At 52.4% G+C, this 22,378-nt stretch overlaps 1 protein-coding gene across 1 annotated transcript in view; it reads left to right on the top strand.

Annotated features, from left to right (window-relative positions):
• Positions 1 to 22,378, top strand: part of LOC119975596 — a 52,136-nt gene that overhangs the window by 16,328 nt on the left and 13,430 nt on the right. Inside the window, exons 4-5 of the mRNA XM_038815381.1 lie at positions 4,542 to 4,625; positions 12,408 to 12,506. Coding sequence (XP_038671309.1) covers positions 4,542 to 4,625; positions 12,408 to 12,506 — 183 coding nt within the window. The remainder of the gene's footprint in view (positions 1 to 4,541; positions 4,626 to 12,407; positions 12,507 to 22,378) is intronic.

Below are 22,378 nucleotides of genomic sequence, written 5' to 3'. Positions count from 1 at the left end.
AAGATCCCCCCTCATCCTTCTAAATTCCAATGAGTACAGTCCCAGTCTACTCAACCTCTCCTCATAATCCAACCCCTTCAGCTCTGGGATTAACCTAGTGAATCTCCTCTGCACACCCTCCAGCGCCAGTACGTCCTTTCTCAAGTAAGGAGACCAAAACTGAACACAATACTCCAGGTGTGGCCGCACTAACACCTTATACAATTGCAACATAACCTCCCTAGTCTTAAACTCCATCCCTCTAGCAATGAAGGACAAAATTCCATTTGCCTTCTTAATCACCTGTTGCACTTGTAAACCAACCTTCTGTGACTCATGCACTAGCACACCCAAGTCTCTCTGAACAGCGGCATGCTTTAATATTTTATCGTTTAAATAATAATCCCGTTTGCTGTTATTCCTACCAAAATGGATAACCTCACATTTGTCAACATTGTATTCCATCTGCCAGACCCGAGCCCATTCACTTAACCTATCCAAATCCCTCTGCAGACTTCCAGTATCCTCTGCACTTTTCGCTTTACCACTCATCTTAGTGTCATCTGCAAACTTGGACACATTGCCCTTGGTCCCCAACTCCAAATCATCTATGTAAATTGTGAACAATTGTGGGCCCAACATGGATCCCTGAGGGACACCACTAGCTACTGATTGCCAACCAGAGAAACACCCATTTATCCCAACTCTTTGCTTTCTATTAATTAACCAATCCTCTATCCATGCTACTACTTTACCCTTAATGCCATGCATCTTTATCTTATGCAGCAACCTTTTGTGTGGCACCTTGTCAAAGGCTTTCTGGAAATCCAGATATACCACATCCATTGGCTCCCCGTTATCTACTGCACTGGTAATGTCCTCAAAAAATTCCACTAAATTAGTTAGGCATGACCTGCCTTTTACAAACCCATGCTGCGTCTGCCCAATGGGACAATTTCTATCCAGATGCCTCGCAATTTCTTCCTTAATGATAGATTCCAGCATCTTCCCTACTACCGAAGTTAAGCTCACTGGCCTATAATTTCCTGCTTTCTGCCTACCTCCTTTTTTAAACAGTGGCGTCACGTTTGCTAATTTCCAATCCACCGGGACCACCCCAGAGTCTAGTGAATTTCGGTAAATTATCACTAGTGCATCTGCAATTTCCCTAGCCATCTCTTTTAGCACTCTGGGATGCATTCCATCAGGGCCAGGAGACTTGTCTACCTTTAGCCCCATTAGCTTGCCCATCACTCCCTCCTTAGTGATAACAAGACTCTCAAGGTCCTCACCTGTCATAGCCTCATTTCTATCAGTCGCTGGCATGTTATTTGTGTCTTCCACTGTGAAGACCGACCCAAAAAACCTGTTCAGTTCCTCAGCCATTTCCTCATCTCCCATTATTAAAACTCCCTTCTCATCCTCTAAAGGACCAATATTTACCTTAGCCACTCTTTTTTGTCTTATATATTTGTAAAAACTTTTACTGTCTGTTTTTATATTCTGAGCAAGTTTACTCTCATACTCTATCTTACTCTTCTTTATAGCTTTTTTAGTAGCTTTCTGTTGCCCCCTAAAGATTTCCCAGTCCTCTAGTCTCCCAGCAATCTTTGCCACTTTATATGCTTTTTCCTTCAATTTGATACTCTCCCTTATTTCCTTAGATATCCACGGTTGATTTTCCCTCTTTCTTCCGTCCTTCCTTTTTGTTGGTATAAACCTTTGCTGAGCACTGTGAAAAATCGCTTGGAAGGTTCTCCACTGTTCCTCAACTGTTCCACCATAAAGTATTTGCTCCCAGTCTACCTTAGCTAGTTCTTCTCTCATCCCCTTGTAATCTCCTTTGTTTAAACACAAAACACTAGTATTTGATTTTAATTTCTCACCCTACATCTGTATTTTAAATTCCACCATATTGTGATCGCTCCTTCCGAGAGGATCCCTAACTATGAGATCATGAATCAATCCTGTCTCATTACACAGGACAAGATCTAGGACCGCTTGTTCCCTCGTAGGTTCCATTACATACTGTTCTAGGAAACTATCGCGGATACATTCTATAAACTCCTCCTCAAGGTTGCCTTGACCGACCTGGTTAAACCAATCGACATGTAGATTAAAATCCCCCATGATAACTGCTGCACCATTTCTACATGCATCAGTTATTTCTTTGTTTATTGCCTGCCCCACCATAACATTACTATTTGGTGGCCTATAGACTACTCCTATCAGTGACTTTTTCGCCTTACTATTCCTGATTTCCACCCAAATGGATTCAACCTTATCCTCCATATCACCGATGTCATCCCTTACTATTGCCCGGAACTCATCCTTAAATAACAGAGCAACACCACCTCCCTTACCATCCACTCTGTCCTTCCGAATAGTTTGATACCCTCGGGTATTTAACTCCCAGTCGTGACCATCCTTTAACCATGTTTCAGTAATGGCCACTAAATCATAGTCATTTACGATGATTTGTGCCATCAACTCATTTATGGGGTGGTATGGGGTGAGTGGATATGGGGTGAGGTGATGAGGGGGTCTGGTATGAGGGGAGTGGGGTGGTATGGGGTGAGGGGTGTGGGGTGAGGTGATGAGGGGGTGTGGTATGAGGGGAGTGGGGTGGTATGGGGTGAGGGGTGTGGGGTGGTGCGATGCATGAGGAGGGTGTGGATTGAGGGGCTGGTGGGTGTGGGGAGGTTGGGATGTCCACACATGTGTCATGGGGATCCGCAACGAAGCAGAGTCTCACTTCCTCACCTGCTGCTGAGCTCCACCTCAGCGACCTCCCTTTCCTCCGGCCACCGACCATGTCTAGTGTCCTCTGCTCGAGCATGGTGAGGGGTCGCAGTTCTGGGGGTCCCCCTCCCGTCTTCTCCCGCTCCCGGCGGTTCTGGGCGGTCTTCTGGTTACACCATTAGACGTTCCAAATCCTCAGTGGCCAGGGCACACAGCCCTGGCGGATGGCATCGCTGGTGGCATATGGTTCAGGGTGGGGCTTTGGCTGTCCCCTGGGGGGGAGGGGGCCAGTGCTACAGGCGTCCGGGCTGGGATGGTGGGGGTGGGCATGGGGGGTTGTGGTGTAGGGTGAGGGTGTGGTTGAGAGCGGTGTGGGGGGGCGACAGTGGTGTTGGTGTGATGGTGAAACGGAGGTGAGGGTGGTGTTGACTTGACGGATGGTGTGGGGGACAGGGTGGTGTGGGAGGCGGAGTTAGTGCCAGAGGCACAGAGCGGCCATATCACCCTCGCCGTCCTCAGGAAGTCGTGACGTTTCCACCAGTATTGCGTGCCAGTCCCGGCCGACGTTTACCACGGTGCTAACAGCCTCTGCTACATGCGCCCAGGCACGGTGAGGTGAAACCAGCACCGTTTTCCATGGCATTGATTGTGTTCCAGGTGGCGATGGTGTTAGCCCATTGAATGTAGCTGAATCGGTGCAGCTGTTGTGCCGTTTTTCTCTGGCCTAAAACTCCACTGTTTCCACGCGGTGTCAGCATTTAGTCTCAAATTCGGAGAATCCAGCCCGAAGTGTTGGTGCCAACGCAGAATCCGTGGACATGTATGACCGGCGCTGGAACTGGACCCGTTGCACTGCCATTAAGGGGCCAGCACCGGCCCCATGTGGACTAGAATCGATTCTCATGGGAAATGGTGCCAAATTCACCGGTTTTGCAATGGACACCAAAAGGCTGACAAGCTGCAGCCGCATTTACACACTGCACTCCCCACACACACCATCCCAGCCAACAAGATGGCAGTGAGGAGAGCAGCCCCAGTGTTGACTGACGCCGAGCTGGAGACCCTGTTGGACACGGTGGAGGAGAGGCAGATGACGCTGTACCCCTGGATGCAGGGGGCAGGGACCGTGAGCGCCACCAACAACAACATCCAGACGGGTCAGCAGTGCATTCATAAACTGCACAACCTCCTCAGGGCGGCCAGGGTGAGCAGGCAGCAGTGTGCCCCTGGCATTAAGCCTGTCCACACACACCTCTAACCCTACACACCCATCCCCACCTCCTGGACAACGGCAGAATCCCCATGCCGACACCCATACCAGCTGCCATGGCCGGGTGCCCAGCCACGGAGGCCAACACCTACCCACCACCTGGGCTGCAGGTGTCGAATTGTCTGACACTGTGCTCCCAACCCCCGCTACCAAGGATATGACAGGAGGGGGGCCGTTGGACTTGTAGGCTCTCAGCCTGGCAGAGCAGAGTGCCCGGGATGTGGTTGGCAGCCAAAGGAAAGGGAGGTCGCCGGGGTGGAGCTCGACCGCAGGCAAAGAAGTGAGACCCAGCTAAATTGTACTTCACTGTGTGTCAACCAGCACCCCCTCCACCCCCCACCCCTCCGCCCAACACTACCATCACACCACCCTCACCCCCACACCAACCTCACCTCCGCTCCACCATCACGGCAACACAACCCTCACCCCCATTTCACCATTACACCAACTCACTGTCGCCCCCTCACCGCTCTCACCCACACCCTTACCCTGCCCACCCCCACCACCCCAGCCCGCGATCTAATCATGTGTTTTGTCTTCTATCTTGCAGGACCTGTTGGGGATAGGGCGGGTCCATCATTGATCTACGGTTCCCGGCATGTGCCACATCTAACAGTGCGTCCTCGTGAGCTAAGTATGTATAAAGGAGGTAAGGGGATGTGGGGTGGGGGGCTTCGGGGGTGTGGTATGATGGGGTGATGGGGTTGGTGGTGGGGGTGAGGTGTGTGGGGTGGGGGGCTGCGGGGGTATGGTATGAGGGCATAATGGAGTTGGGGCGGTGTGGGGTGAGGGGTGTGGGGGGTGGGATGGGAGTGAAGGATGTGGGTTGAGGGGGTGTGGGTTGAGGGGCTGCTGTGTGTGGGGGGGGGTTGGGATGTCCACACACGTGTCATGGGGATCCGCAACCAAGCGGGGTGTCACTTCCTCACACGCTGCTGAGCTCCGCCTCGCCACCTCCCTTTCCTCTGGCGACTGACCAAGTCCAGTGCCATCTGCTCGGGAATGGGGAGGGTCGCAGTTCTGGTGGTCCCCCTCCCGTCTTCTCCCACTCCCGGCAGTTGTGTACCCTTCTCTGGGGGATGTGGGGGAAAACACAAACTGTGACACCGTTAGACATTCCGAATACTCAGTGGCCAGGACACCCGGACATGGCGGATGGCATGGGTGCTGGCCTTTGGGGCAGGGTGGGGTTTGGGTGTCCCTTGGGGGATGGGCCAGGGTTACCGGTGTGTGTGTGGATTTGGGTCACTAGACAGCCATTGTTGTCGCGGGTCTCCGCATCAGTCTGTGGTCTCCGGATAGGCGTCAGTTGCCACAACCGCAGCGGATAACTCCCGTCACCCAGGACCCAACCACCGGCGGTGGGTCTCCAACATGTCAGGAAACATTGAGTGTTCCAGGATGAAGCCGTCGTGCCCACTGCCCGGGTATCTGCCGCTGAGGTGAATGCTGCAGAGCTGATGGTCACATATCGGATGCACGTTCATCGAGTGTAACCCCTTGTGCAGAACGGCCTGTCATCTCCAGGTCCTCATCGGGAAATGCATCCCGTCAATCACCTCCTGGTCCCAGGGCAACCTGTCGATGGCAGAGAAGCCCGCTGTCCAGGCATCCTGGTGGGTACGGTCCACATTGAAATGGTTGTATTGAGCTGCCTGGGCCTCCGTGACAACGCGATGCACCTGTGCACTGAGGTCTGTGAGATCCCAGACAGGTCCCCACTCAGCCACTGGACGGACCTCTTGGTGTAAAGGTTCAGGGCGACTGTCATCTTGATGGCCACCGAAAACATGTGTCCTCCCCCATATCCCTGTGGTGCCAAGAATAAAGAACAAAGAAAAGTACAGCACAGGAACAGCCCACCAAGCCTCTGCCGAACCATGCTGCCTTTCTAAACTAAAATCTTCTACATTCCTGGGTCCGTATCCCTCTATTCCCATCCTAATCATGTATTTGTCAAGATGCCCCTTAAATGTCACCATCACCCCTGCTTCCACCACCTCCTCCGGCAGCGAGTTCCAGGCACCCACTACCCGCTGTAGTGCCTCGTACATCTCCTCTAAAACTTGCCCCTCGCACATTAAACCTATGCCCCCAATTAATTGACTCCTCTACCCTGGGTTAACAGCCTCTGACTATCCACTCTGTCTATGCCCCTCATAATTTTGTAGACCTCTATCAGGTCGCCCCTCAACCTCCATCATTCCAGTGAGAACAAACCAAGTTTATTCACCTGCTCCTCATAGCTAATGCCCTCCACACCATCCAACATCCTGGTAAATCTCTTCTGTACCCTCTCTAAAGCCTCCACATCCTTCTGGTAGTGTGGCGACCAGAATTGAATACGATACTCCAAGTGTGACCTAACTAAAGTTCTATACAGCTGCAACATGACTTGCCAATTCTTATACTCAATGCCCCAGCCAATGAAGGCAACATGCCGTATATCTTAAGACCATAAGACCATAAGACATAGGAGTGGAAGTAAGGCCATTCGGCCCATCGAGTCCACTCCGCCATTCAATCATGGCTGATGGGCATTTCAACCACCTACCAGCATTCTCCCCGTAGCCCTTAATTCCTCGCGACATCAAGAATTTATCTATCTCTGCCTTGAAGCCATTTAGCGTCCCGGCCTCCACTGCACTCCGCGGAAATGAATTCCACAGGCCCACCACTCTCTGGCTGAAGAAATGTCTCCGCATTTCAGTTCTGAATTTACCCCCTCTAATTCTAAGGCTGTGCCCACGGGTCCTCGTCTCCTCGCCTAACGGAAACAGTTTCTTTGCGTCCACCCTTTCTAAGCCATGTATTATCTTGTAAGTTTCTATTAGATCTCCCCTTAACCTTCTAAACTCCAATGAATACAATCCCAGGATCCTCAGCCGTTCATCATATGTTAGACCCGCCATTCCAGGGATCATCCGTGTGAATCTCCGCTGGACACGCTCCAGTGCCAGTATGTCCTTCCTGAGATGTGGGGCCCAAAACTGGACACAGTACTCCAAGTGGGGCCTAACCAGAGCCTTATAAAGGCTCAGTAGCACATCGCTGCTTTTATATTCCAACCCTCTTGAGATAAATGACAACATTGCATTCGCTTTCTTAATCACAGATTCAACCTGCATGTTTACCTTTAGGGAATCCTCGACTAGCACTCCCAGATCCCTTTGTACTTTGGCATTATGAATTTTCTCACCGTTTAGAAAGTAGTCTATGCTTGGATTCTTTTTTCCAAAGTGCAAGACCTCACATTTTCTCACGTTGAATTGCATCAGCCATTTCCTGCACCACTCTCCCAAACTGTCTAGATCCTTCTGCAGCCTCCCCACTTCCTCAGCACTACCTGCCTGACCACCTAACTTCGTATCATCGGCAAACTTCGCTAGAATGCCCCCAGTCCCTTCATCCAGATCATTAATATATATGGTGAACAGCTGCGGCCCCAACACCGAACCCTGTGGGACACCGCTGGTCACCGGCTGCCATTCCGAAAAATAACCTTTTATCCCAACTCTCTGCCTTCTGTCAGACAGCCAATCCTCAACCCATGCCAGTAGCTCACCTCGAACACCATGGGCCCTCACCTTACTCAGCAGCCTCCTGTGTGGCGCCTTATCAAAGGCCTTTTGGAAATCCAGATAGACCACGTCCACTGGGTTTCCCTGGTCTAACCTACTTGTCACCTCCTCAAAGAATTCTAACAGGTTCGTCAGGCATGACCTCCCCTTACTAAATCCATGTTGACTTGTTCTAATCCGACCCTGCTCTTCCAAGAATTTAGAAATCTCATCCTTAACGATCGATTCTAGAATTTTACCAACAACCGAGGTTAGGCTAATTGGCCTATAATTTTCCATCTTTTGTCTTGATCCTTTCTTGAACAGGGGGTTACAACAGCGATCTTCCAATCGTCCGGGACTTTCCCTGACTCCAGTGATTTTTGAAAGATCTCAACCAACGCTTCCGCTATTTCTTCAGCCACCTCTCTCAGAACTCTAGGGTGTCGCCCATCGGGGCCAGGAGATTTGTCAATTTTAAGACCTTTTAGCTTTTTTAGTACCATCTCTTTTGTAATGGCAACCATACTCAACTCAGCCCCCTGACCCTCTATAATTTTTGGGATATTACTCATGTCTTCCACTGTGAAGACAGACGCAAAGTACTTATTAAGTTCTCCAGCCATTTCCTCGTCTCCCATCACTAGCCTTCCGGAATCAGTTTGAATTGGCCCAATGTCTACTTTGGCCTGTCGTTTGTTTCTTATGTATTGAAAGAAACTTTTACTATCATTTCTTATATTACTAGCTAGCCTGCCTTCATATTTGATCCTCTCCTTCCTTATTTGTCTCTTTGTTAACCTCTGTTTGTTTTTGTAGCCTTCCCAATCTTCTGATTTCCCAGTGCTTTTGGCCACTTTATGGGATCTCTCTTTTTCTTTGATACATTTCCTGACCTCCTTTGTCAGCCATGGCTGTCTAATCCCTCCCCGGATAATCTTTCTTTTCTTGGGGATGAACCTCTGTACAGTGTCCTCAATTATGCATACAAACTCCTGCCATTTTTGCTCTGCTGTCTTCCCCACTAGGGTCTGCTTCCAGTCGATTTTCGCCAGTTCCTCTCTCATGGCCTTGTAATTACCTTTATTTAACTGTAACACCATTACATCCGATTTTGCCTTCTCTCTTTCAAACTGCAGACTGAACTCAACCATATTATGATCGCTGCTTCCTAAGTGTTCCCTTACTTTAAGATCTTTTATAAAGTCTGGTTCATTACATAGCACTAGGTCCAGAATAGCCTGCTCAACTTGTGGGCTCCATGACAAGCTGTTCCAAAAAGCCATCTTGCAAGCATTCCATGAATTCCTTTTCTTTGGATCCACTGGCTACGTTATTTACCCAATCCACCTGCATATTGAAGTCCCCCATGATCACCGTGACCTTGCCTTTCTGACATGCCTTTTCTATTTCCATGTACATGTTGCGCCCCTGGTCCTGACCACTGTTAGGAGGTCTGTACATAACTCCCATTATGGTTTTTTTGCCTTTGTGGTTCCTCAATTCTACCCACACAGACTCCACATCATCCGACCCTATGTCGTTTAGTGCCATAGATTTAATTTTGTTCTTAACTAACAAGGCAACCCAACCCCCTCGGCCCACCTGCCTGTCTTTTCGATAGGTTGTATATCCTTGGATGTTTAACTGCCAGTCCTGAACCCCCTGCAGCCATGTCTCTGTGATGCCTACCACATCATAATCATTCACGATGATCTGTGCCATTAGTTCGTCTACTTTGTTACAAATGCTACGAGCATTCAGGTAAAGTGCCTTAATGCTAACTTTCTTATCATTACAGATATTGGAAGGCCTAAGATGTCCAAAGTTATCCTTCCTTTTTGTTGAATTCCTAGTCTGCCTCAAGCTTAAATCCACCTGCCTACATGTTATCCTCCTGCGTATCTTGGCATTTAACTCCATGCTCCCTGTCGCTTTCACTTTCCCTTCCCCCCAACTCTTGACTTCTTGACTACCTTCTCCACTGTGTTGCCCCTTTCAGCGACCTGTGGACCTGTACACCTAGATCTCTCTGACTGTCAATACTCTTGAGGGTTCTACTATTCACTGTAAATTCCCGACCTGCATTCGACCTTCCAAAATGCATTACCTCATATTTGTCCGGATTAAACACCATCTGCCTATTCCCTGCCAAGTCTCCAAACAATCTAAATCCTGCTGTATCCTCTGACAGTCCTCATTGCTATCTGCAATTCCACCAACCTTTATGTCGTCTGCAAACTTACTCATCAGACCAGTTACATTTTCCTCCAAATCATTTATATATACTACAAACAGCAAAGGTCCCAGCACTGAACCCTGCGGAACACCACTAGTCACAGCCCTCCAATCAGAAAAGCACCCTTCCATTGCTACTTTCTGCCTTCTATGACCGAGCCAGTTCTGTATCCATCTTGCCAGCTTACCCCTAATCCTGGGAGACTTCACCTTTTGTACCAGTCTGCCACGAGGGACCTTGTCAAAGGCCTCACTGAAGTCCATATAGACAACACCCACTGCCCTACCTGCATTAATCATCTTTGTGACCTCTTTGAAAAACTCTGTCAAGTTAGTGAGACACGACCTCCCCTTCACAAAACCGTGCTGCCTCTCGCTAATACGTCCATTTGCTTCCAAATGGGAGTAGATCCTGTCTCGAAGAATTCTCTCCAGTAATTTCCCTACCACTGACGTAAGGCTCACCCCCTCCACCCCAGCCCGCGATCTAATCATGTGTTTTGTCTGCTATCTTGCAGGACCTGGGGTGATGGGGTTGGTGGTGGGGGTGAGGCGTGTGGGGTGGAGGGCTGAGGGGGTATGGTATGAGGGGGTAATGGAGTTGGGGCGGTGTGGGGTGAGGGGTGTGGGGGGTGGGATGGGAGTGAAGGCTGTGGGTTGAGGGGGTGTGGGTTGAGGGGCTGGTGGGTGTGGGGAGGTTGGGATGTCCACACATGTGTCATGGGGATCCGCAACGAAGCAGAGTCTCACTTCCTCACCTGCTGCTGAGCTCCACCTCAGCGACCTCCCTTTCCTCCGGCCACCGACCATGTCTAGTGCCCTCTGCTCGAGCATGGTGAGAGGCCGCAGTTCTGGGGGTCCCCCTCCCGTCTTCTCCCGCTCCCGGCGGTTCTGGGCGGTCTTCTGGTGGAGGGGGAACACAAACAATTACACCATTAGACGTTCCAAATCCTCAGTGGCCAGGGCACACAGCCCTGGCGGATGGCATCGCTGGTGGCATATGGTTCAGGGTGGGGCTTTGGCTGTCCCCTGGGGGGGAGGGGGCCAGTGCTACAGGCGTCCGGGCTGGGATGGTGGGGGTGGGCATGGGGGGTTGTGGTGTAGAGTGAGGGTGTGGTTGAGAGCGGTGTGGGGGGCGACAGTGGTGTTGGTGTGATGGTGAAACGGAGGTGAGGGTGGTGTTGACTTGACGGATGGTGTGGGGGACAGGGTGGTGTGGGAGGCGGAGTTAGTGCCAGAGGCACAGAGCGGCCATATCACCCTCGCCGCCCTCAGGAAGTCGTGACGTTTCCACCAGCATTACATGCCAGTCCCGGCCGACGTTTACCACGGCGCTGACAGCCTCTGCTACATGCGCCCAGGCACGGTGAGGTGAAACCAGCACCGTTTTCCATGGAATTGATTGTGTTCCACGTGGCGATGGTGTTAGCCCATTGAATGTAGCTGAATCGGTGCAGCTGTTGTGCCGTTTTTCTCTGGCCTAAAACTCCACTGTTTCCACGTGGTGTCAGCATTTAGTCTCAAATTCGGAGAATCCAGCCCGAAGTGTTGTTGCCAACGCAGAATCCGTGGACATGTATGCCCGGCGCTAGAACTGGACCCGTTGCACTGCCATTAAGGGGCCAGCACCGGCCCCATGTGGACTAGAATCGATTCTCATGGGAAATGGTGCCAAATTCACCAGTTTTGCAATGGACACCCAAAGGCTGACAAGCTGCAGCCGCATTTACACACTGCACTCCCCACACACACCATCCCAGCCAACAAGGTGGCAGTGAGGAGAGCAGCCCCAGTGTTGACTGACGCCGAGCTGGAGACCCTGTTGGACACGGTGGAGGAGAGGCAGATGACGCTGTACCCCGGCACAAGAAGGAGGCTGCCAGCTTCCGGCGTCCATCGTGCCTGGATGCAGGGGGCAGGGACCGTGAGCGCCACCAGCAACAACATCCAGACGGGTCAGCAGTGCATTCATAAACTGCACAACCTCCTCAGGGCGGCCAGGGTGAGCAGGCAGCAGTGTGCCCCTGGCATTAAGCCTGTCCACACACACCCCTAACCCTACAAACCCATCCCCACCTCCTGGACAACGGCAGAATCCCCATGCCGACACCCATACCAGCTGCCATGGCCGGGTGCCCAGCCACGGAGGCCAACACCTACCCACCACCTGGGCTGCAGGTGTCGAATTGTCTGACACTGTGCTCCCAACCCCCGCTACCAAGGATATGACAGGAGGGGGGCCGTTGGACTTGTAGGCTCAAAGCCTGGCAGAGCAGAGTGCCCTGGATGTGGTTGGCAGCCAAATGAAAGGGAGGTCGCCGGGGTGGAGCTCGACCGCAGGCAAAGAAGTGAGACCCAGCTAAGTTGTACTTCACTGTGTGTCAACCAGCACCCCCTCCACCCCCCACCCCTCCGCCCAACACTACCATCACACCACCCTCACCCCCACACCAACCTCACCCCCGCTCCACCATCACGGCAACACAACCCTCACCCCCATTTCACCATTACACCAACTCACTGTCGCCCCCTCACCGCTCTCACCCACACCCTTACCCTGCCCACCCCCGCCACCCCAGCCCACGATCTAATTATGTGTTTTGTCTACTATCTTGCAGGACCTGTTGAGGATAGGGCGGGTCCATCATTGATCACCCGATCCCGGCCTGTGCCACATCCACCACTGCCTCCTCATCAGCTAAGTATGGATAAAGGAGGTAAGGGGATGTGGGGTGGGGGGCTGAGGGGGTGTGGTATGATGGGGTGATGGGGTTGGTGGTGGGGGTGAGGTGTGTGGGGTGGGGGGCTGCGGGGGTATGGTATGAGGGCGTAATGAGGTTGGGGCGGTGTGGGGTGAGGGGTGTGGGGGGTGGGATGGGAGTGAAGGCTGTGGGTTGAGGGGGTGTGGGTTGAGGGGCTGCTGTGTGTGGGGGGGGGGTTGGGATGTCCACACACGTGCCATGGGGATCCGCAACCAAGCGGGGTGTCACTTCCTCACACGCTGCTGAGCACCGCCTCGCCACCTCCCTTTCCTCTGGCGACTGACCAAGTCCAGTGCCGTCTGCTCGGGAATGGTGAGGGGCCGCAGTTCTGGTGGTCCCCCTCCCGTCTTCTCCCACTCCCGGCAGTTGTGTACCCTTCTCTGGGGGGTGTGGGGGAAAACACAAACTGTGACACCGTTAGACCTTCCGAATCCTCAGTGGCCAGGGCACCCGGACATGGCGGATGGCATGGGTGCTGGCATTTGGGGCAGGGTGGGGTTTGGGTGTCCCTTGGGGGATGGGCCAGGGTTACCGGTGTGTGTGTGGATTTGGGTCACTAGACGGCCATTGTTGTCGCGGGTCTCCGCATCAGTCTGTGGTCTCCGGATAGGCGTCAGTTGCCACAACCGCAGCGGATAACTCCCGTCACCCAGGACCCAACCACCGGCGGTGGGTCTCCAACATGTCAGGAAACATTGAGTGTTCCAGGATGAAGCCGTCGTGCCCACTGCCCGGGTATCTGCCGCTGAGGTGAATGCTGCAGAGCTGATGGTCACATATCGGATGCACTTTCATCGAGTGTAACCCCTTGTGCAGAACGGCCTGTCATCTCCAGGTCCTCATCGGGAAATGCATCCCGTCAATCACCTCCTGGTCCCAGGGTAACCTGTCGATGGCAGAGAAGCCCGCTGTCCGGGCATCCTGGTGGGTACGGTCCACATTGAAATGGTTGTATTGAGCTGCCTGGGCCTCCGTGACAACGCGATGCACCTGTGCACTGAGGTCTGTGAGATCCCAGACAGGTTTCCACTCAGCCACTGGACGGACCTCTTGGTGTAAAGGTTCAGGGCGACTGTCATCTTGATGGCCACCGAAAACATGTGTCCTCCCCCATATCCCTGTGGTGCCAAGAATAAAGAACAAAGAAAAGTACAGCACAGGAACAGGCCCTTCAGCCCACCAAGCCTCTGCCGAACCATGCTGCCTTTCTAAACTAAAATCTTCTACATTCCTGGGTCCGTATCCCTCTATTCCCATCCTAATCATGTATTTGTCAAGATGCCCCTTAAATGTCACCATCACCCCTGCTTCCACCACCTCCTCCGGCAGCGAATTCCAGGCACCCACTACCCGCTGTGTAAAAAACGTGCCTCGTACATCTCCTCTAAAACTTGCCCCTCGCACATTAAACCTATGCCCCCCAATTAATTGACTCCTCTACCCTGGGAAACAGCCTCTGACTATCCACTGTCTATGCCCCTCATAATTTTGTTGACCTCTATCAGGTTGCCCCTCAACCTCCATCATTCCAGTGAGAACAAACCAAGTTTATTCACCCGCTCCTCATAGCTAATGCCCTCCATACCAGGCAACATCCTGGTAAATCTCTTCTGCACCCTCTCTAAAGCCTCCACATCCTTCTGGTAGTGTGGCGACCAGAATTGAACACGATATTCCAAGTGTGACCTAACTGAAGTTCTATACAGCTGCAACATGACTTGCCAATTCTTATACTCAATGCCCCAGCCAATGAAGGCAAGCATGCCGTATATCTTCTTGACTACCTTCTCCACTGTGTTGCCCCTTTCAGTGACCTGTGGACCTGTACACCTAGATCTCTCTGACTGTCAATACTCTTGAGGGTTCTACTATTCACTGCAAATTCCCGACCTGCTTTCGACCTTCCAAAATGCATTACCTCATAGTTATCCGGATTAAACACCATCTGCCTATTCCCTGCCAAGTCTCCAAACAATCTAAATCCTGCTGTACCCTCTGACAGTCCTCATTGCTATCTGCAATTCCACCAACCTTTATGTCGTCTGCAAACTTACTCATCAGACCAGTTACATTTTCCTCCAAATCATTTATATATACTGCGAACAGCAAAGGTCCCAGCACTGAACCCTGCGGAACACCACTAGTCACAGCCCTCTAATCAGAAAAGCACCCTTCCATTGCTACTCTCTGCCTTCTATGACCTAGCCATTTCTGTATCCATCTTGCCAGCTTACCCCTAATCCTGGGAGACTTCACCTTTTGTACCAGTCTGCCAAGAGGGACCTTGTCAAAGGCCTCACTGAAGTCCATATAGACAACACCCACTGCCCTACCTGCATTAATCATCTTTGTGACCTCTTTGAAAAACTCTGTCAAGTTAGTGAGACACGACCTCCCCTTCACAAAACCGTGCTGCCTCTCGCTAATACGTCCATTTGCTTCCAAATGGGAGTAGATCCTGTCTCGAAGAATTCTCTCCAGTAATTTCCCTACTACTGACGTAAGGCTCACCCCCTCCACCCCAGCCCGCGATCTAATCATGTGTTTTGTCTGCTATCTTGCAGGACCTGGGGTGATGGGGTTGGTGGTGGGGGTGAGGCGTGTGGGGTGGGGGGCTGAGGGGGTATGGTATGAGGGGGTAATGGAGTTGGGGCGGTGTGGGGTGAGGGGTGTGGGGGGTAGGATGGGAGTGAAGGCTGTGGGTTGAGGGGGTGTGGGTTGAGGGGCTGGGGGGGGGGGGGGGGGGGGATGTCCACACACGTGTCATGGGGATCCGCAACCAAGCGGGGTGTCACTTCCTCACACGCTGCTGAGCTCCGCCTCCCAACCTCCCTTTCCTCTGGCGACTGACCAAGTCCAGTGCCGTCTGCTCGGGAATGGTGAGGGACTGCAGTTCTGGTGGTCCCCCTCCCGTCTTCACCCACTCCCGGCAGTTGTGTACCCTTCTCTGGGGGGTGTGGGGGAAAACACAAACTGTGACACCGTTAGACCTTCCGAATCCTCAGTGGCCAGGACACCCGGACATGGCGGATGGCATGGGTGCTGGCATTTGGGGCAGGGTGGGGTTTGGGTGTCCCTTGGGGGATGGGCCAGGGTTACCGGTGTGTGTGTGAATTTGGGTCACTAGACGGCCATTGTTGTCGCGGGTCTCCGCATCAGTCTGTGGTCTCAGGATAGGCGTCAGTTGCCACAACCGCAGCTGATAACTCCCGTCACCCAGGACCCAACCACCGGCGGTGGGTCTCCAACATGTCAGGAAACATTGAATGTTCCAGGATGAAGCCGTCGTGCCCACTGCCCGGGTATCTGCCGCTGAGGTGAATGCTGCAGAGCTGATGGTCACATATCGGATGCACGTTCATCGAGTGTAACCCCTTGTGCAGAACGGCCTGTCATCTCCAGGTCCTCATCGGGAAATGCATCCCGTCAATCACATCCTGGTCCCAGGGCAACCTGTCGATGGCAGAGAAGCCCGCTGTCCGGGCATCCTGGTGGGTACGGTCCACATTGAAATGGTTGTATTGAGATGCCTGGGCCTCCGTGACAACGCGATGCACCTGTGCACTGAGGTCTGTGAGATCCCGGCCTCTCCTCCACGTTCATCCGCCTCTCCTCCACGCTCATCCGCCTCTCCTCCACGGTGTCCGTGCAAGTGTCCAGCTCCTCCCTAAATCGTGGTGCTGTTCTCCTTGCAGCCATCTTGTTGGCTGGGACGGTGTGTGTGGCTGGATGGATTGTTTAACTGCAGCTGTGGCATGTGAGCCTCATGTGAGCCAATGACGGACCAGGCAAATCCGTGTCCATGTCCCGATGATGCTAGCCCATTGAACGTAGCCTAATTGGTGCCCCTTCCCCCCCACCCACCAATCAAAATACATGAGGAGGTCGTTGGACTTGCAGCCCCTCAGCCTGGCAGAGCAGAGCACACTGTACGTGGTTGGCGGCCAAAAGAGAAGTCGGTCGCCGGGGTGGAGCCCAGCCACAGGCGACAAAGCTTAGTTGCTTTGTCAAGACACCCCCTAATACCACCCTGACCCCCACACCATCCTCACCCCCATACCATCCTCACCCCCACACTACCCTCACCCCCACACTACCCTCACCCCCACACCACCCTGACCCCCACAGCACTCTCACCCCCACACCACCCTGACCCCCTAATACCACCCTGACCGCCACACCACCCTGACCCCCACACCACTCACCCCCACACTACCCTCACCCCCATACCATCCTCACCCCCACACTACCCTCACCCCCATACCATCCTCACCCCCACACCACCCTGACCCCCACACCACCCTGACCCCCACACCACTCTCACCCCCACACCGTCCTCACTCCCACACCACCCTGACCCCCACACCACCCTGACCCCCACAGCACTCTCACCCCAATGCCACCCTCAACCCTACACCATCCTCAACCCTACACCACCCTTATCCCACACATCACCCTCACCCCACGCTCACCCCAACACCACCCTCACCCACACCACGGTAAGTAAAACCTTTATTCATTTCACTTAATAATTATTTGATACTATATTTGTAATCAGTTAAGGTAAAGAGTAAAAATGGCAGGAGATCTCAGACCCGTGTTATGCTCCTCATGCGCAATGTGGGAGTTCAGGGACGCGGTCGATGCCCCTGACTTCTTCATGTGGGGGAAGTGTGTCCAGCTGCAGCTCCTGTTAGACCGCATGACGGCTCTGGAGCTGCGGATGGACTCACTTTGGAGCATCCTCGATGCTGAGGAGGTCGTGGATAGCACGTTCAGAGAGTTGGTCACACTGCAGATTAGGATTGGTGAGGGAGACAGGGAATGGGTGACCAAAAGGCAGAGAAAGAGCAGGAAGGCAGTGCAGGTGTCCCCTGCGGTCATCTCCCTCCAAAACAGGTATATCGTTTTGGATACTGTTGGGGGAGATGACTCACCAGGGGAAGGCAGTAGTAACCAGGCTTATGGCACGGTGGCTAGCTCTGCTGCACAGAAGGGTGGGATAAAGACTGGCAGGGCTATAGTCATAGGGGATTCAATTGTAAGGGGAGTAGACAGGCGTTTCTGTGGTCGGAAATGAGACTCCCGAATAGTATGTTGCCTCCCGGGTGCTCAGGTCAGGGATGTCTCCGATCAGCTGCAGGACATACTGAAGGGGGAGGGTGAACAGCCAGTTGCCGTGGTGCATATAGGTACCAACGATATAGGTAAAAAAAGGGATGAGGTCCTACAATCAGAATTTAGGGAGTTAGGAGATAAGTTAAAAAGTAGGACCTCAAAGGTAGTAATCTCAGGATTGCTACCAGTGCCATGGGACAGTCAGAGTAGAAATTCAAGAATAGTCAGAATGAATACGTGGCTTGAGAGATGGTGCAGGAGGGAGGGGTTCAGATTTTTGGGACATTGGAACCGGTTCTGGGGGCGGTGGGACCATTACAAACCGATGGTCTACACCTGGACAGGACTGGAAACAATGTCCTAGGGGGTGCTTTTGCTAACACTGTTGGGGAGGTTTTAAACTAATGTGGCAGGGGGATGGGAACCAGATTAGGAAGTTAGACATCAGTAAAGAATCAGCAACTAAAGCCAGTAAGGTACGAGACAATAAACTCAATGTGACTCAGGGGAAGAGTAGACAGGGAAGAGATGATGAACGCAAAGGTGGTCTGAGGTGCATTTGTTTTAATGCGAGAAGTGTAGCAGGTAAGGCAGATGAACTTAGGGCTTGGATCAGTACCTGGGAATGTGATGTTATTGGTATTACTGAGACTTGGTTGAGGGAAGGGCAGGACTGGCAACTGAATATCCCAGGGTATAGATGCTTCAGGAAGGATAGAGAGGGAGGTAGAAGGGGTGGAGGAGTTGCATTACTTGTCAGAGATGATATCACAGCTGTGATTAAGGAGGGCACGATGGAGGATTCGAGCACTGAGGCAATATGGGTGGAGCTGAGAAATAGGAAGGGTGCAGTAACATTGTTGGGACGTTACTACAGGCCTCCCATAAGCGAGTATGGAGTAGAGGTACAAATATGCAGACAAATTATAGAAAAATGTAGCAGCAATAGGGTGGTTGTGATGGGAGATTTTAACTTCCCCAACATTGAATGGGATTCATGTAGTGTTGGAGGCGTAGATGGAGCAGAGTTTGTAAGGAGCATCCAGGAGAGTTTTTTTAGAGCAGTATGTAAATAGTCCAACTCGGGAAGGGGCCATACTGGACCTGGTATTAGGGAATGATCCCGGCCAGGTGGTTGATGTTTCAGTCGGTGATTACTTTGGGAATAGCGATCACAATTCCGTAAGTTTTAGAATACTCATGGACAAGGTCAAGAGTGGTCCGAAAGGAAGAGTGCTAAATTGGGGAAAGGCAGAGTATAACACGGTAGCATGGTGGTTAGCATAAATGCTTCACAGCTCCAGGGTCCCAGGTTCGATTCCCGGCTTGGGTCACTGTCTGTGCGGAGTCTGCACGTTCTCCCCGTGTGTGCGTGGGTTTCCTCTGGGTGCTCCGGTTTCCTCCCACAGTCCAAAGATGTGCGGGTTTGGTGGATTGGCCATGCTAAATTGCCCGTAGTGTCCTAAAATGTAAGGTTAAGGGGGGGGTTGTTGGGTTACGGTACAGGGTGGATACGTGGGTTTGAGTAGGGTGATCATTGCTCGGCACAACATCGAGGGCCGAAGGGCCTGTTCTGTGCTGTACTGTTCTATGTTCTATGTTCTATAACAAAATTCGGCAGGAGCTAGGGAATGTGGATTGGAAGTAGCTGTTTAAGGGTAAATCCACATTTGAAATGTGGAAGTCTTTTAAGGAAAGGTTGATTAGAGTGCAGGACAGACATGTTACTGTGAAAATGAAAGATAGAAATGGCAAGATTAGGGCACCATGGATGACGGGTGAAATTGTGAGACTAGCTAAGGTGAAAAAGGAAGCATACATAGGATCGAGGCAACTCAAAACTGATGAAGCTTTGGAGGAATATCTTAATGAGTACTTTGCATTGGTATTCACAAAGGAGAGGGACAAGATGGGTGTTGAGGCTAGGGATGGATGTTTAAATACTCTCGCTCAAGTTGTCATACGGAAGGGGGAAGTTTTGGGTATTCTGAAAGACATTAAGGTGGACACGTCCCCAGGACCGGATGGGATCTATCCCAGGTTAATGAGGGAAGCGAGGGTCGAAATAGCTGGGGCCTTAACAGATATCTTTGCAGCATCCTTGAGCACGGGTGAGGTCCCGGAGGACTGGAGAATTACTAATGTTGTCCCTTTGTTTAAGAAGGGTAGCAGGGATAATCCAGGGAATTATAGACCTGTGAGCTTGACGTCAGTGGTAGGCAAACTGTTGGAGAAGATACTGAGGGATAGGATCTATTCACATCTGGAAGAAAATAGACTTATCAGTGATAGGCAGCATGGATTTGTGCAGGGAAGGTCATGTCTTACAAACCTAATAGAATTCTTTGAGGAAGTGACAAAGTTAATTGATGAGTGAAGGGCTGTAGATGTCGTATACATGGACTTTAGTAAGGCGTTTGATAAGGTTTCCCATGGCCGGTTGATGGAAAAAGTGAAGTAGTATGGGGATCAGGGTGTACTAGCTAGATGGATAAAGAACTGGCTGGGCAACAGGAGACAGAGAGTAGTGGTGGAAGGGAGTGTCTCAAAATGGTGAAGGGTGACTAGTGGTGTTCCACAGGGATCCATGCTCGGACCACTGATGTTTGTGATCTACATAAATGACCTGGAGGAAGGTATAGGTGGTCTGATTAGCAAGTTTGCAGACAATACAAAGATTGGTGGACTTGCAGATAGCGAGGACTGTCAGAGAATACAACAATATAAAGATAGATTTGACAGTTGGGCAGAGAAATGGCAGATGGAGTTCAATCCAGGCAAATGCGAGGTGATGCATTTTGGAAGATCAAATTCAAGATCGGACTATATGGTCAATGGAAGAGTCTTGGGGAAAATTGATGTGCAGAGAGATCTGGGAGTTCAGGTCCATTGTACCCTGAAGGTGGCAACGCAGGTTGATAGAATGGTCAAGAAGGCATACAGCATGCTTGCCTTCATCGGACGGGGTATTGAGTACAAGAGTTGGCAGGTCAAGTTACAGTTGTATAGGACTTTGGTTCGGCCACATTTGGAATACTGCGTGCAGTTCTGGTCACCACATTACCAGAAGGATGTCTTGGAGAGGGTGCAGAGGAAGTTCACCAGGATGTTGCCTGGTATGGAGGGTGCTAGCTATGAAGAAAGGTTGAGTAGATTATGAGTGTTTTCATTGGAAAGACGGAGGTTGAGGGGGGACCTGATTGAGGTCTACAACATTATGAGAGGTATGGACAGGGTGGATAGCAACAAGCTTTTCCCAAGAGTGGGGGTGTCAGTTACAAGGGGTCACGATTTCAAGATGAGAGTGGGAAAGTTTAAGGGAGATGTGCGTGGAAAGGTTTTTCGCAGAGGGTGGTGGGTACCTGGAACGCTTTACCAGTGGAGGTGGTAGAGGCGGGCACGATAGCATCATTTAAGTAGCATCTAGACAGGTATATGAATGGGCGGGAACAGAGGGAAGTAGACCTTGGAAAATAGGAGACAGGTTGAGATATAGGATCTGGATCGGCGCAGGCTGGGAGGGCCGAAGGGCCTGTTCCTGTGCTGTAATTTTCTTTGTTCTTTGTTCACACATCACCCTCACCACAACACCATCCTAGCCCCCACACCACCCTCACCCCAACACCACCCTCACCCCACCCTCACCCCAACACCACCCTCACCCCCACACCACCCTCACCCCAACACCAACCTCACCCACACATCACCCTCACCGCCACACCACCTTCACCCCCACACCACCCTCACCCCACCCTCACCCCAACACCACTCTTGCCCCCACACCACCCTCACCCCACCCTCACCCCAACACCACCCTCACCCCAACATCACCCTCACCCCCACACCACCCTCATCCCACACATCACCCTCACCCCACCCTCACCCCAACACCACCCTCACCCACACATCACCCTCACCGCCACACCACCTTCACCCCACACCACCCTCACCCCACCCTCACCCCAACACCACCCTCGCCCCCACACCACCCTCACTCCACCCTCACCACAACACCATCCTAGCCCCCACACCACCCTCACCCCAACACCACCCTCACCCCACCCTCACCCCAACACCACCCTCACCCACACATCACCCTCACCGCCACACCACCTTCACCCCCACACCAACCTCACCCCCACATCATCCTCATCCCCACTCAACCGTCACGCCAAAAGCACTGTCACCCCACACTGCCCTCCCTCACCCTACACCACCACCAACCATTCCTCCTCCCACTCCACCAGCCCGCGATCTAATCATGTGTTTTGACGTCTGTGTTGTCGGACCTGTTGAAGATGAGGCAGGTCCAGCAGTCGTCTCCCGATCCCAGCCAGGTTCACAACTGGAAGCCCCGTTGTGAGTGGAGCAGGGTTGAAGGGGGAGGTGGGGTGGTGTGGGTTGAGGGGTGGGGCTGTGTGGGATGAGGGGGTGGGGTGGTGTAGGTGTGGGGTGAGGTGGTGTGGGGAGCATGTGTGTGTGGTATGGGGTGGTGTGGAGTGCGGATTGTGGGGTGGTGGGGAGGGGTGTGTGTGTGGGGTGTCTGGGTGGGTGTGTGGGGGGGTGTGTAGGGGTGGCTGTGTGGGTGGGTGTGTGGGGGGTGTGGGTGTGGATGGGGAGTGTGGGCGGTAGTGGGCCTGTGGGGTAAGGGGTGGTGTGGGAGGGGGCGGGTGTGAGGAGTGTGGGTGGGGGTGGAGTGTGGGTGGGGT

The sequence above is a fragment of the Scyliorhinus canicula genome, chromosome 13 (assembly GCF_902713615.1).
Source record: "Scyliorhinus canicula chromosome 13, sScyCan1.1, whole genome shotgun sequence".
Lineage (NCBI taxonomy): Eukaryota > Metazoa > Chordata > Chondrichthyes > Carcharhiniformes > Scyliorhinidae > Scyliorhinus > Scyliorhinus canicula.
The sequence above is the reverse complement of the archived record's forward strand: the minus strand, read 5'-3'. Positions and strand labels throughout refer to the sequence as shown.